General features: G+C 36.8%; 1 protein-coding gene across 1 annotated transcript in view; it reads right to left on the minus strand.

The window, feature by feature from the left end:
• DPYD (dihydropyrimidine dehydrogenase) overlaps positions 1–16,168 on the minus strand; it is a 342,395-nt gene that overhangs the window by 248,323 nt on the left and 77,904 nt on the right. Inside the window, exon 4 of the mRNA XM_059854310.1 lies at positions 38–125. Coding sequence (XP_059710293.1) covers positions 38–125 — 88 coding nt within the window. The remainder of the gene's footprint in view (positions 1–37; positions 126–16,168) is intronic.

Here is a 16,168-nt window from a genome sequence, read left to right on the forward strand (position 1 = left end):
TATCTCCTGCCATGTGCAACTGCGAGCCCGACTTTACCTTGTTTGCAATACTTGTGATGAATGACTTGATGTCCAGATTAGTTGGGCAACTCTTCTGACAGGGGGCATCTGCACACTTTAGGCATCTATGGGAATAAAAGAAAATGTGTCAAGGAGACATGGAATACAAGTGCTGCCAATAGCATAAGGTTTTCAAGTTAGCATGCTAAAAATAAGTCACAAAGCAATAATGCAGAACACTAACATAGAATTTCTATTTAAAATCTCAAAGCACTACATGATCATTATTGACTGTCATCAACACAGATTAGTTATGTCTTGTTGGCTGCACTTTACAAAGGAAGGCAGAGGGTACCATTTACAAGCACACAGACAACACCTGTTGAAGTATTAGAAAACCCTCAAATTACATAGAGGTAATTTTTTTCCCTGGAATCCATGACTGCTAAACTTGTGACTTATGAAAAAAGTTTATTTTTCTATTTGAAAACACCTGTGTTGTAAACCTAAATTTATTAACTAAATTCTGGAAGTTTCATTATGCTGAGTGTTGGACCATCAGACATACCAAAGCAACAGTATTTCCACAAAGGAAGGAATTACTTTTTACTGTATGTCCAAAGAATAAGAACAGCTGATGAATTTTCAAGTCACTTTTCTATGAATTTCCTGTGATATGTCTGTGACTTCTGAAAACAATTCAGAAGTCTTATACATACTCCCAACCAAATCTCTAATATCTTCTTCCTGCCATTTCTTATGACAAAACCTAAGCAATAAGGTGACAAAACATCCTAAGTAATAAAGATTGATTTTCTGTTTCTGCATAGTCATTCATGGGGGTATGGTGATCTGGTTGCTTGCACCACTTCCATCTAAGGATTAAGTCCTTAGGACATTCTACACAACTAGCATTAAGCACGCCTAAAAAAAAAAGATAAAAGTCAACTGAAGGAGTAAAACAGTTCTCTATTAGGCACAGAGGTATTAGAACACAGCCTTGCTTTTATAGATCAATTATTATCACAGGTCAAATGCCTCACTACTTGTCTCAGAATTCATCAGGTTATTCCAGATGCTCTTTTGATACTGCCTTAGTAACAGTCAGAACTAATGCAAATTAGGGATTTAACAATGTATGGAAAATGAAATAAAATTTGGTCTTCACATATTATTTGAGCCCAGATACATAAGTTCCACAAGTCTATCTTTATTATTTTTATTTAGTTCTAGGTAACAACACTGTGGAACTGTTTGGGACAGAGTATTTTAAAACAGAAAAAAGCTGCAAGAGGCCAGTGGACTATATGCAAAGAAATTAAGATTACATTAAAAGGAAATAAATGACTAGAATACCTGCAGCAAAATATTGTTCTGACTTTGTCAATCACATCAAGGTTTGTTTTGTTGTCACTTTTATAGTTAAGGGTGGAATATGAGAGAAGGGGAAGCTAGTTAAGTAAAAGATTAATCAGCCTTTCATCTTCTTATTCATTATCATCTAGCTGGGTATTGCAGACAATATGGCACCAGAAAAATTTGAAGGCACATGTGGTAGTGGCTGTTCAGATCTTCTCACAAGACTAGTCATTGAAAAAAGGCCCCAGAGGACATACTTAAAGTAAACAGGGCTCACAGGCTCCAAAAGATGGGAAACCTGCAGAAGCCAAACCTGGGTTCAACACCACACTGGGTTACTAGTTCAGCTAGGTGGGATGTCAGAAAAGCATCGGCAGGTTTAGCTGTGGCAGCTGAACATAACACTGCCCAGCACTACCTGTGACAGGTACATGTTAAAAAGGCATTAACAAGGAAAGGTGGGACAGGGAGACCTCAAAAGGTTGTGGCCAGAACATTGAGTCAAGAGGACGCTCTTAGCATTCTAAGCAAACAAGAATTTCTCTTCTTAAAAAAAAGAGCAAAGTTCTCATAGTAGAAGCCAGCAAAAAAGGAGATGCAATAGACAAAACAACACCACTATGAGGATTGAGATGAGCAGTTTGCCTGTGAAGGCAATAAGGAAATAACAAAACTCAAAAATCCTGCAATTAAAAAAGACATCAATTCCATTACAATTTTTTACTCTTCACTTTCCTCAGTGACATTTTATTTAAAATACAACAGTCCTGTATTCAAAATCAGAGGAAGCACACTGAACATAAAATGCATTCTGTGGATTATATATAGAACAATCTCATGTCAAAACTGCATGGCACCTGGCAGGATAAGATGTGTACAGATTACTCGTTCAGACTTGCAAGCATCTTTACCAAATTATTTCTCTTTTGATTTTTGAGCTGCTTCACAAATAACAGCTGTTGAAAATGTCAGCTGCTGGGAGGGGCAGGTAATGCAAACTTGAATGTGAGCTTTGGGGGAGGAGGGGAGGGTGCATGAATATGGCAGTCCAGACTTTCTCTTATAATAATACCATCTTCCAGGCACTCTGCAGACTAAAGTGCACCGGGCTGCCATTAATCCCACTTATCACCATGACAGCTCAGTAATTACATGCCTGCTATAGCTAGGTACTGTAAGGTACTGTAGTCCTAATAAAACATCAAGCACTGTGCTGAATGCATGCTGGTGAGGTGTTTTATTAAACTTGGGGGGTTGATCATGAAGTGACATTAGTGTTGACCTATTTTTCTATCTGACAATAAATTATCCTTTGACCATACCATCACAGATATCACAGAGTGAATTTACTGTACAAAGGAGCAAAGGTATTGCATTCTGGCAAATCAGGCAAAAAGAATAAATAAAGTATTAGAGTCACACATCAGAAAGTTATTACATAAATTGCTGCAAGTGATTGATCCTTTCAAAAATCACAGGCAAAATACCCTGCTTAAGGGAGCACACCAACAATTACCATGAGCTTCAGTTCCACATGCATATACCCCAGTGGAGAAACATCAAGCATTATACTTCCTTTCTTTTTCTCCAACTGTCCTCCCACCCTGAGAAATCCCACCTTATATTTTACAAGGTTATTTTATTACTATTATTTTGTTTCAAAATATTGTAAACAAATTGGAAAATTAGATTAAATGTTTCTAATTCACCCATTAGCTCCTAGCAAATTGAATGAAGAGGTGCATGCTCATTACAAAAAAACCCCAAACAAACAACACTCTGGACTACCTATGGACCTGTGCTAATCTGAGAATATATATCTCAGCATTTCTTACTAAAAACACAGGAAAAATCCAACCAACTATTAGAAAACACCCTATATTATGGATTCTTCTCTCATTGCTCATGGAACAGCATCTCCTTTAGAAACATAGGCTGGTTTGAATCTTAAAAGATACAACATTCACTTCACATGCATATTAATTTCCATATAAAAGGCAACACCACAATCTTTGCATTGCAGAAGAGAAAAGGAAGCCATAGCCAAGATAATCTTCAGTTAATAGATTTTGTTGTACAGTTGGAATATTACCCAATATTTTATTTTAAAGTTGAAATATCTGATCAACAGTCCCATTTCCAGGTATAGGCCAGCTCTTAACACACTTCTGCTTCCAAATAAAGGACAATTTAGTTGTATTGTTACCTAAAAATGCAGTGAACAATTGTCTATGTAACTGGCAGTAACATCACCTGAAGTGCAAGTACATGAATGCTGAAAGACTGGGGGTGAAACAGATAATCTTAAGTAATATTCCTCAACAAATTGTAGCTGATAACCTATCAAATCTTCATGTATCACAAAACAGAGCAAATAACCTTTATTATGGTTACTGTTGACAGAGGTTTAGAAGCAAATTGAATCCTAATTCATTTCTGCAGGACATAAACAGTCATTTTGAAAAAAGGGTTCCAGCTCTAGTACTTGAAGAAATTTCTAAAACTTTATCCACTACTCCAAGAAATAGCCCCAGTGAAGGTCTGTGTGTGCTTTCTGAGGCTTTGGTCAATTAACTTTAAGAGAATGGCAGAGCTACCTGCAGCCAGTAAATAAGAGGTCAGCATGAACAGGAGACCCAACTTTGACCCACCCAAAGCTCCTCTTGGTTCCAAGTCTCTTGCACCACTTTAATCCCTGAGCTGGGGACAGTAAGCACTGAGATAAGAAAGCTGCATGTCAGGAAGAAATGAATCTATTATTTCCAAATAAATCTAAATTCCAAGCTGAATGCCCCTTGCCTTTGATGGCCAAAGTGAAAAGCATTATATAGCTTTTTCTCTTAAAGTTCAATCCTTTAATTATTATGGCTAGTCCTGTAGCCATACTCCCCATTTGATCTTGCTTCTTGCTGTACTGTAAGAGGGTGAAGGACAAACCTAAACTGAGATTTGGACATATATAGACTCATTTAATAAAGGTAAGGGACGCCAGGATAAAGATCCACTACTAAAATGGTGAGCCATTGGTGAAAACTTACTGTTGGTAGCTGAAAAAAAAAAAAAAAAAAAAAAAAAAAAAAAAAAAAAAAAAGCTGCCATTATTTCCCTAATTAAAAACAGACAAACAAACAAAAAACCACACACTCAAAACTAACATTCACAAAGAAAAATCCCACATTCTTTTGTCTTTGTGTTTATTGCATTTCACAATGGAGAGGGAGAAAGGATTATAAAGTAACTGGGAGATGTTTTGCCAGGTTTAAATACCAAAACACCATAACAGTTGATACATGGGTCTGATGAGTACCAAAGACAAATGATGCAGGTATATTCGAAGTCAAGAAACAGAAAAAGGAATTCTCCCATGCAAGGCCAAGAACTCTCTTGTGCAATGTACAGTGCAAAGTACAGTTGTGCAAAGTACAACGTGGCAAAGAGAACAAAATCTTAAATTAGAATCAACTGTGAAAACAATTTTGGATTACAGAAAAAACAAATCTAATTGCCAAGAAACACCTCTAGTATAAAGGGCACCAGAAACTGTACAAACACAGCAATACAGACAAGTAGATGGTCTGGTCCTAGATATTTAATAGTGGGTAAAAGGCAGCAGTCTTTTAGTTTATTTTCCAGAATGGCATGTGAAAATTTCTGTTTGTGAGAAATGCCTGGCCTGTTAACAATCCACAGGAGCTGTAAGAAACAAAACATTCAGTATCATGTAAATTGGCAATACTAGCTCATGTCTAAAGAAAGCAGGAAAGACTCCCACACTCTTGCTGTTGCCTCTTCAGTCACCTGAAGTCCTGTAAGCCTTCTGCAGATCCATAAAAAATGGCACTACTTCTCTGTAAATTCACATGACTAGAGGAAGCAAAGTTTAAATAGAGGCACTCTACAGGATTAGAGACAGACACGGCATTGCTGCTGGCAGTTACAGGACTCATAAGGGAGGTGCTTTTTATCAAAAAGAAGAAATGATCAGAGTTGAAACTTAGTCTTTACACACAAAAACCTCCTACCCTAGTGCAGAATAATGGCACTTACAGACAAGGTTATTTTTGGACACTTAAGAGATGGTGAATCATATGGACATAGGCTCCAAATCATTCTATTCATCAATGCCTCATCTTTCTTGTTTCTTCTTTGGCTCTCTACACAGCTGTAATTCTTTTCTCATCTACTTCTGAATCCCCTTTGAGTGCAGGAACTCTCCTCTCCTCTTTGCTTCTGCTTGGCTGTCTTGGCTGTCTTCCTGTTTTCTGTAGTTATTCTTCCCCATTCATCTGAAACTTTTCCACTTCTCTGTCCTGTAACTTTTTATCATCTTCCATCATAACTTCATTTCAATGGGCAATGTTGATAATATAATAAAGGAGCCACTGTCTGTTATCAGGTATCAATGACAGTGATGTAGGAAAGTGTACACCAGTCATTTTACAGTCCATCAGAAGATGGAGTTGTCAACTACCATTCAGCCCATCAGAAACCCCCATTTCTGCACTAAAACTGTCATTGCCTAATGTCATGTCTTCTGCATACTTTGGACAGAGCTATCTTGGTCTGTGATCAGACCCACAATTAGAGCCTACTGGAGGAAAAGCAGGTTGGTGGGATTTCCTCTTAACCCTTTGCTGAGCAGTGGGAACACAGCTGGGCTCTGTCTGCACTGCGCTGTGGGGAGCAGCCTGCTCCAAGACAGTTCATGGGAAGTTATATTCTCCTTAAATTCCTCCTGTCATCTTACTGGGACACAATTTTTCACCAATCATTTTGCAATATAAGCAAAAAGATTGCTGCCTTTCAGCCACTTAATGTATATAACTTGTATATATTACTTTAATTGCGTTTCTCCAATTTATAATGTTGCTGAATAAAGCTGTTATATAAATTAGAGGGATTAAAAATAGAAAACACAGTTCTGCTTACAGAATACTGTAGCACAAAGCATGCATATCAGCTGATGCCAAATCAGAAAAACTGTTTAATCCTTTTGACATATTAGAAATCAATTTTTTTTAATATTGATGGTGAAAGTAATTTCAACCATCCATTACAGCAATATTAATTCGAAGCATGGTCCCCTTTTTTCTTGTTTCATGGTAAAGATTATGAAATTGCTGTGTTTACAACAGTATTAATCAACATTCAAAATTCATTAAATTGTCCCATAAAAACTATGGCTAGTTAAAGGCTTTATTGTTGCCAACAAAACATTTTTATTTAAATCTTGAAGTTTTTAGAGTTACCAAAATACCAAATACTTAAAAGTCAATCTGCAACTTCTGTTAACACTTGATTAAATCCCACACTACATATTAATTAGTATTTTCTCAACATCATAGGAGCACAATATAGTTTCCTGCTTATGACCATGAACTTGATAATACCCATACTATTCCAGTAGTGCAAAAGACACACAAGAAACCCACTTGTTGATAAAACACTGAGAGTACCTATTAGACCTCGCACTGTGCTCTTCAAGTCCTTGAAAGCAGCACTTTACCTGCCAAAGCAGCCACTTGTGGCCCAGCCACACCTCGCCTCATGGAGCTTTTTAAACGGGTACATTTATGTTCACCACAACAGTGATCCCTTTCACATAAGAGACAGCTGTTACACAATGTTCAATATCCTTTTAATCCTCTATAGACCGTAGACAGAAAGGTTGACAGAACTGACAGTTTTTATTATGGCTTGTCCTGTTCACAATAATCTTCTTTCACCTGGACTATTCTCCCAGAAGTGTTACAGATTTTTTGACTTACATCAAGTATCCCTTCTAGGGTTTTTAGAAGATCAGAAATTAGTTTTATGTGGCATGATTCTTGTCCTGTGTAAATTACCTTTCCAAAATATGAAACACTTGTTGTCTTTTTATCTTAATGTCAACAAAACTCCTCTGGGTTCACTTCAGGAAAGATACACTTCACAAGTTCAGTCAAAGCTGTTTTTCTCCCAAATGCCTTCATCATCCATGCACATCTTACAAACGCCACTCTGTTCAATATATCAATATCAGGAGCACAAATCTACCATTTATTTGCACTGAGAAAATTGATTAAATTTAAGAATAACATTTATAAACAATCTATGATACTGTATAACCTAACTAAAATGTATTAATTGAAAATTTAAGAAAATGTCCTCAATTAAAACCATGAACCCAGAAGAAATGGATTGCCTCACTACAGCACCACAATCAGTCTTACAACTTAGGCATGCCAGCAATTCTGTCACAATTAACTGAAGAGTGATTTAAACAACTTTCGTGGAAAATTAGCTTTGGAAAAGACAGTAACAGCATAATAAGATAAAGCTTTCCTTTTTAGGATCTGAGCACCAAAAATTCCCCAACTCTCACCCTGCAATTATCCACAGATCTGACTGAATGCTGATCTAGAACCCTGCCACTCACAAGTCAGGCTGCACTGATCTCTGCACACAATCCATCCCCACCATTTCCCAATTCATGATGCTAATATTAGCAAGGGGTAGGAAGGTGAGAGAAAAGGAGAAAAGAGGGCAAAACACCAGGAGGGTTTTAGCTTTGCTGTTGGTGTCACCTGGACACCTACACTGGGCATAATCAGGAGGCAAGCAAAAGCAGAAATTAAATCATTGAACTTCAGACTAAAACTAAAAACTTCAAAGGTTTCAATTGCTCTTGCTTTCAGATTTGCAGAACAAAAAATAATTACCTGTTTTGGCTGCTACTACAGTTCAGAACTCCAGAGAAAATTGAGAGGTCAGTCACCTTTCCACTGCAAACCTGATAAAGATGCTTCTTCCAATGGAGGAGATAAGTCATTGACCCAAGCTGACCACCTTTTTCCAAGTTTTAAAACTTGGAAAGAAAGGCAGAGTTTCCTCAGTAAATCAAGCACAGTCCTTCCAGACAATGAACACTCCAGTTCATTTTCAGATTGCTTAACTGTGCTCTATTTTAATTTATGTAGCCCCAGTTGGACCCGGTCAAACCATTCAATTGCTTATAATGAAGAGGCTTAAGCACTTTCTTAAGCCAGCCTCATGCAGGTCTTCCAGAAGTGAGCTCCCAGCACTCCAGTGTCCTCACCCTTCCTCACTTAAAATTGCTGCAGCTACACATTTGACAACCATGTGCCACTACTCCTGTCTTTTCCCTCTTTTGGAAACTGTGAGAATTCAGCAGAGGTTTCTAAGAATGTAATATTTTATCTAGAAACTGCATGCGTACAAGGACTGTCTTTCATCCTCTTTTCAAATGAAGAGGTTTGTTTAACATACCTTAATAAGTGATACTGTAACTTGTTAATATGCTCAGTCATCAAGACTCAGAAAAAATGAAATCTGCCTGCTATTTCAATTCTGATTTTCTACACTACAAATAATTGGTACATTTTTAGTCATAAGAAAATAACATTACCCTGTTTATAATATAGAGGCATCTTTTTTAAAAGGTAGCCTTTTCTTTCATGTTCTGATGTTTAAGATAATTATTTGGCTTTGCTTTTCTACCCTAAATTTATTCAAAAAATAAAGAATCAAAATCATCATCCCCTCAGCAGATGGACAGATAGAATGAGACATAATCACAAATCACAGAGGGAAACTAGAGGCGTAAGCACCGAGTAAAAAGAAACCCTGAACAAATTACTAAGAAACAATGCTGCATTCCTTATATCTTGAGTTTAAAGATATAAGTAACATTTTAATAGTACATCGTTTAAAATTCAGTCTTAATTATTTGCAAGAGGGAAATACACTAACTCATTAAAACTAAATGATTGGTCTTGTATGTGCTATATCCAAATTTTGCTATATCCACCTTCACTGGGAAAAATTTTATAATATTCATGCATTCACGATATGATAATATGAATAAATGACATAGCTGAAAGTCACTGTCTAGACTTCACATTATGTGAAATCAATATATCATTTAAAATTTTTTTAGCTGGGCAGCTCCCCCAGCTAAAAAACACCAAACCAAAACCTAAACAATGCAATAAAAAACCCCACCAAACAAAACAATATAGACAGAGCCTTTCTGTAGATCACCAAATAAATTTAACACCTGACACCCTTGGTAGCAAGGCTGCCTACAGAAGCATCCCACTGTATCCTTGTACCTCTTCACAGCTTCCTTCTTCCAGTGCAGAAATCTCTGACATGCAGATCTCCTCTGAGCAAACTACTCAATTGGAGAGAGCTGTTCAAGCTTTGCAGTTTCACCAGGCTACATGGACAGAAGGCTGGACTACATGACCTAACTGGTTTACACTATCTTTGCAATTTCTCCTAGTATGCTGAATATTGGCCTTTTGAAATGGCAAATTTATGTCTTCTTATCCATCTACAGTTGAGACTTCCCACAGAGATAAGCAGACTCTAAAAATTTAAGAGTTCATGTCCATCTCAAGTTATTTAGAACTAGAGGAGTGACATGAGTATTCATTTTCCTTATAAATTAATCCTTATTTTCAGCACTTTACCAGGCACCCCAAAATTAGGATAAATAAAAAGGGCTGTAGTTGAAATAACAGGACCCAAAGGATCTAAAATATTAAATATATACAACGATTCTGAAAGGATAACCACATGAAAATCTTTTAAAAACAGTTTGATTTCTGAGCACTACAGCATGGCCTTTTAGGTCAATGTATATTGGCAAAGAAAACTCCATCTACCAGTTAAACATAGAGAAGACTTTGGACTCTCAATGTCAAGAAGGCTTGGGGAGGGTAACTTGAGAATAATCACTGTTTGCAAAAATAGGACAAACATTTGTTGCTAAAAGGAAGGCACAAAAATCTTGCATTTTAGGTTTCACCTTTATAAGCTAAGCAGGGAGAATTTTCACATCCTTTTAAGAAGATTATATAAAGAAAGTATTTGTCACATTTCCTCCCATACTGAAGTTAATGGCATAAGAATGAATACATTTTTGAATACATTTTCTGTGATGGTTCAGCAGTTATAGTGCTGTCTGGAAAATATCAAAAGAAATGTTGGTTTGGTTTTTTGGTTTGTTTTTTTTTTTTTTGAGAAACACAGCTTTAAGAAATCTTAGGATGCATAAAAAAATATTAATCTGTTGGTTCACGACAGTTTGATAGATCGCTTGTTCTTGAATTTGTGGCATTGTTCTTCTTTGTACATGCTCAAATTGTTAGACCTACATCAAATACAGCAATCCCAGGACTGTAAATGTAGTGTGGCTGAAAAAGCACACTTTTCCCATTTCCCAAAGGCACTGCATTTTGAAAAACCTGCTGGAAGGATTTAAATATTCTCTTTTGGTAGATAGTTTTGCTTGCTACAAATGAGCAGATGTCTGCCTTTTGGCAACTCTTTTTTATGCAGTAATTTGAAAACAATTACAGAAAAATATTAAAATTTATATATATTAAAAAAAAACTCCACAAAGATTTGCATTTCTCAGACTAGTCACACAGACATTTCAGAAAGCCTAGGAATCAGTACAAAATGCTTCTTCTCGTCCACCCTGCATTAGTACCTCCTCTACACAAAATCACACACAGCACCCATTAGCAACTCCCCAACTGTTCCTGCATCCCAGACTTAGATGCTCTGATTTTAGCATTGCTTTTTCTAACCCAGAGACATTAGGGTTTAATGAATGCACCCAATAACTTCCAGAGTTTCATACCTCAGGATTTACAGGATCCTATGATGCAGCCTATGATATCAACACAATCACAGGTATAGTTTACTTACCAGTGTCTCTCTTCCTTAACAGTGAGGGTTGCCACTTGTTTTCTTTACTCCAGGTGAATGCCCAAGTCTACTGGCTGCAAACTCAGACAGCTCTTATTAAATTTCTCAGCAGTAAGAATTCTGAAGCTCTGTACCCATGCTACAAATTAAGCCAACAAGAAAACCTCGCTAACAGCTACTACTGTCACTCTGCTCCATTCCTACATCCCTGGCTCCAGGATGTCAGCAGGCAAGCCTGCCTATTGTTCCCCCAGTCCTTGGCCAGGATCTGATCACAGCAGAATATATTCCAGTTTGGGGTTACTGTAGACCAGTAAGAGTTTTGATTGCAAATGATGCTGCTGCTTTTATCAGATTCCATTCTGGCATGACTTGTCCAGTGAGCAATTTTAAAAGCAGTTAGCTCACTTTCATGAAGGTATCTTGATATTGCTTTCCAAATTTTAAGCAGGAGAGGAAAGATACTTTGTGGTAGAATCCCACTCCAAACCCATTTCGGGTATATTCAGGGGCTGTATTTTCCATGATGGGCTGGATGGAGTTAAACATTGCTCAGTCAAGAAAGACTCCCAAAGATACTAGAGCTACTTAGGTTTCATCTTCAGCCTCTGACTGAAGTTAGTCAGTTCAACAAAGATTATCAACATAAATTCAAACCCACATTTGGGTGTTTGTTGTGCTGTCAATATGTGTTCAAGCACATAACAGGAAGCAATGGAACAGAGGACAACAAATGCAACTAAAGGGTGTTTAGTCACTTCTAATTTAGTCAATGCAATTTGTTTTTCTTTTGCAAGCCTAGAATAGCAGAAAGATAGAATTATCCACTCTTTAATTTCCTGTTTCACTAAGGATGTGAAATGTACTATTAGTTGTCTTATGATTGGAAACAATTTCTTGGAAATAACCTCTACTTATTGTTTCCTACACTGAAGCAATTTTTTTGCAAAACCAGATGGGATATTTTTCCAACCATAAGAAGTCTGCCTTTTTGGAAATGAAGATAGGAGTGAAGAACAGTAAAAGCTCTACCTTTTCTTCATCCCTTCACTTCCTTATCCATGACCAGTCTCTTTAGCCCCTTCAACAAGCAGGAGCTTTTCAGAGAGACAGGAGTTTGACAGTTATCCCTCAAAGAGAATTTAAAAAAAAAAAAAATCCATTCCCAAAATGCAAAAACAATTCAAATCAGAGTAATTAAGAGCAGAGTTCCTGACAGTATTTTGGAAGATCTCTCTACTAATCCATTTTGGTGTTTTACACATGTTAGATCCAGAAACCTAAGTTATACTCTTTTGCTCACATGCAAAACACAAGCATGCAAAACTCTGTCCTCAATTCAAAACTAAAGCAATAGAAATATGCACAATATATTAGATACAGCAACATAACCCTCTCCAGTTTCAGCAAAGAGGGAGTGACACTGCTCTGGAAAAATGCTCTACTGATAGCTCAGCACGATCTTTCCTAAAATATACTTGAATATGTTTACTAGCACTGTGCAAGATGATGTACTGGCAAAAAGAGTTAACACTGAATCAAATGTCAAAACAGACTAAGAACATTATGTGATATATTATTCTTTTTTTATTGTGTTTGTTCACTTGCTAATTTGCATGATTCAGTAATTCATAAAAGAGTCTCCCTGTCATTAGGTCAAATTAATGATTTTCTAGCACATAGTTAAAAATACACATCAAATGTATACTATCCTTTGCATGTTTGTTGCCTTTGAGAAAATGAAAAAATATTACCTGGTCAAATGAAATTCTTGGGTGATTATTTTGAACCTGAAAATAGCTCTTCACAACCTCCTGACATATCTCTCAACATCAGCCTGGTGGGAGTATATCACTCAGCAGCATTTTTCTGCTTAGCATGAAAATATAAAGCTATTTTTTTTCTGAGTTGCTCCTGATCACACTACTATTCACATATTTTAAACTGAAGTCATTTCTTCACTGGATGAATCCTATTACTGCCACACCAGTAACACTGTACCTGTCCTTCTCTAACACACACTTTTCCCATATATAAGCCTAAGTCACTGTGTAGAGATAAACCTCAATGAGATGCAGGTTCCATGAAAAAAATTAAACATCATGTTTTGGTTTTAGATTCAACCAAAAAATCATTCAGCTATAGTTCAACTATAGTATTGCTTTGCATGCACCATCATTTTTGGAGGAAGAAGGGTTTTTCTTAATGCATCTACCTCATTACTATGGTCTGTGTACTAGTTACACAACACGCACATTACAAATAATATAATGAACATTTTAACTAAGTTTTATGTTCCAAAAGAACAAGCAAACCAGACTCCTTTTCAGATGCTGTGATTTAGTTTTACCTTTCTACTAAGACAAAAAAAATAACGAGTTTCAGTATTTTCAATCTTCCCACAATATCTGCAACATAAGGTGTGAGACTCAACCCAACTCAACCAGAAGAGCTGAAATTAGTTTAGTCGTCAGCCATGAATTATGTGCGACAAATGCCCTCAAGTATTCCATCTTTTTACATAGTCAGTTCATAATGGCTCTTGCTAGTATCTATTAAATATTTTATGAATTTATCATGAATATAAAGTATGACATTACTACCTTATTCTTGGAGAAATAAGAGATTCAATTCCTGACACACTGTATCCAGGGGTGGGGAAATATAAGTGGGAAAAATGTCGATTAAGAAAAAGAAAACAAAAACCCAACAGTAGCAAGCATTAACTAAACACAAACACCTTGCTAGGCCAAGTTTTTCATACCAAACCTATTCCAAGTGGCCAAGTCTTTCAGATTGCTACAGATGCCAGTTCTGGGACCAGTACTTAGAGCACAGAAACCTACAGTCTGCTGTAAACCTACAGTTGTGCTGCAAGCACACTAATACTAATTTGCTGATTTTTCAGAATTTTACATTCTCCTTTTAAACAAGAACAGGTATTTGAGTCATATTCCAAAATGAAAATGTTGAAATTTGCATAGTGTTTCATGAACATGTATGCTCTATTGTACTAAATCATTATATTGGTACATCTTGGATATGTGGCAAACTTATTTCTAAACATTGTTTTAACATAACTCATTTGACTTTTTCTTCCCAGCTACAAACTGCTATTTTTTTAATAGAGACCAGCAGCACTTTTTTGTAGGCTCAGAACCCAGCCTTATACCATACCATAACCTAAAAATAGGTGACACAACTTTTGCCTCACTAACCAAGAGATAAAAGCAGATACCTGAACCTAGTGTCATGAATCAGTGAGCCACTCGTCAAAAATATTATTTCAAAATATTATTTCATAAACCATGACTTCTTGCTAACATAAAACTTAGCTGTATTGTGACTCCTGTGATTAGTGTTCATCCTGAAAATGGTCTGTTACAGTTTTGTATGCAGAAATCTAGTTTCCTAAAATATAAGGATCTTTGACTTGTTTTGAGACATCTCAGCAGCCCTAAGAATATAACTGACTCTCAGTCTGTTGTCCAACCCTCAGCATTGTGCAGATCTTCCTAGGGGAAGTGGGCCAGGTGAAAGCAAAGCCATAACCCTTCACTTTGAATCTGGAAGTAATAAAGCTAGGTCAGTGCCCATAACCACACATGAAAGAATTAGCTCTGTCCATTTCTTATTCTGCCAGTTAGTTTTGGCTCAGTATAAGGTTGAAACATTTTCTGGTTGCTCACAGAGACTGAAGAGTCCATTCTTAGAGGTATTCAAAACCTGGCTGGACACAGCTCAGTGCGATCTGCTCTAGTCAACACTGTTCTGAGTAAGAGGATTGGCCTAGACAACCTCCCTATGTCCCTTTCAATCTCACTAAGTGACTCTGATAGTACAAGAGATAACCAAACCATCTCTTGAAGGTCATTTATCCCTGCCTGCCCTCCCAGGGTCGCTAGAGCTATGCTAACCCCCATCAACACAGAACTCAGACAAGGCAAGTTCACTCCTGTACAGAGACTGTGTTTATCCTCCCACATTTACCCAGGCAGTCACCCTCAACAAAGCACCTGAGCACCTCTCACTCTTGCTTTGTACTCCCCTCCCCATCCAGATATAAGGCAATGAAATATTATTGCAGTTTTGACAACAAAGGACTAAGGTACAGAATATTTTGGCAGTTTCAGCAACCTGCAACACAGAAACCACTTGCATCCCAGCCTCCCAGGCAATACCAGAACCTCCAAGTTATCCCTCAATCCTGGGTGCTCCACTGGAGCATCAAGTTCCATGATACTGTCTTAAGTTAACAAGAGCTTTCTGAAAAATTTTATTTAAAAGCTACAGTGATCAAGAGAATAACTCCCAATCTGTTGCTCCAAGCAAACAAAATCATAATCCCAGGAAGTAAATGAGACGTCTGTCTTTAACTTCAGCGTACCACAAGGTGAAGTTGTAGCAACATTTTTGCTACTCTTACTTGTATTTATTCTGTAAAGTGAAGGCAACTCAGGAGTTACCTGGAATTTAGATTGTAACTGAACATCAGCAAGACTGCTGAGTGTCAGATGAAGAATTCTTGTCACAGACATTAATATGAATGTAAAAAATAAAAGATTTAATTTTAGACTTCTGTTGAAGTTGGAGGCTTATTGATTAGACATTTTAAAAGGAAAAATAACCTGTAAACAGAACCAGTACATTTAGAAGTCGGAGATTCAGTTCCTTAATGACATTTTAAAAATCTCCTTTGATAAAACTAAATGCCTTAATAAATAATGTCGGGTTACATCACTTTTTTTCATATCATACATTTGTGAATGAAGACTGACTGGAGCACCAAGGTAATTGTATTTAACATTTGCATGAGAATGAACTGAAATACAGTTATTAAAAAAACCCTATATTTATGCATGTCAAAAGAAACAGTTGTTTTCTAGTATAAAATCTCATAGTATAGAACATATCTTTTTTCAACTTCTGCTAGATACAGATAAAGCCTCAACAGTAAAGATCTGCATTATGCCACATAATAAAATGTTTTTTATATTTAGGATGAAAGACGTGTGTAACTTGTGAGACATTTCAAGTCTCTAAATTGTGATTTTTTTACTGCTCAGAGAGGTCTTGCAACCAGCAC

This window comes from Haemorhous mexicanus, chromosome 9 (genome assembly GCF_027477595.1).
Source record: "Haemorhous mexicanus isolate bHaeMex1 chromosome 9, bHaeMex1.pri, whole genome shotgun sequence".
Classification (NCBI taxonomy): domain Eukaryota; kingdom Metazoa; phylum Chordata; class Aves; order Passeriformes; family Fringillidae; genus Haemorhous; species Haemorhous mexicanus.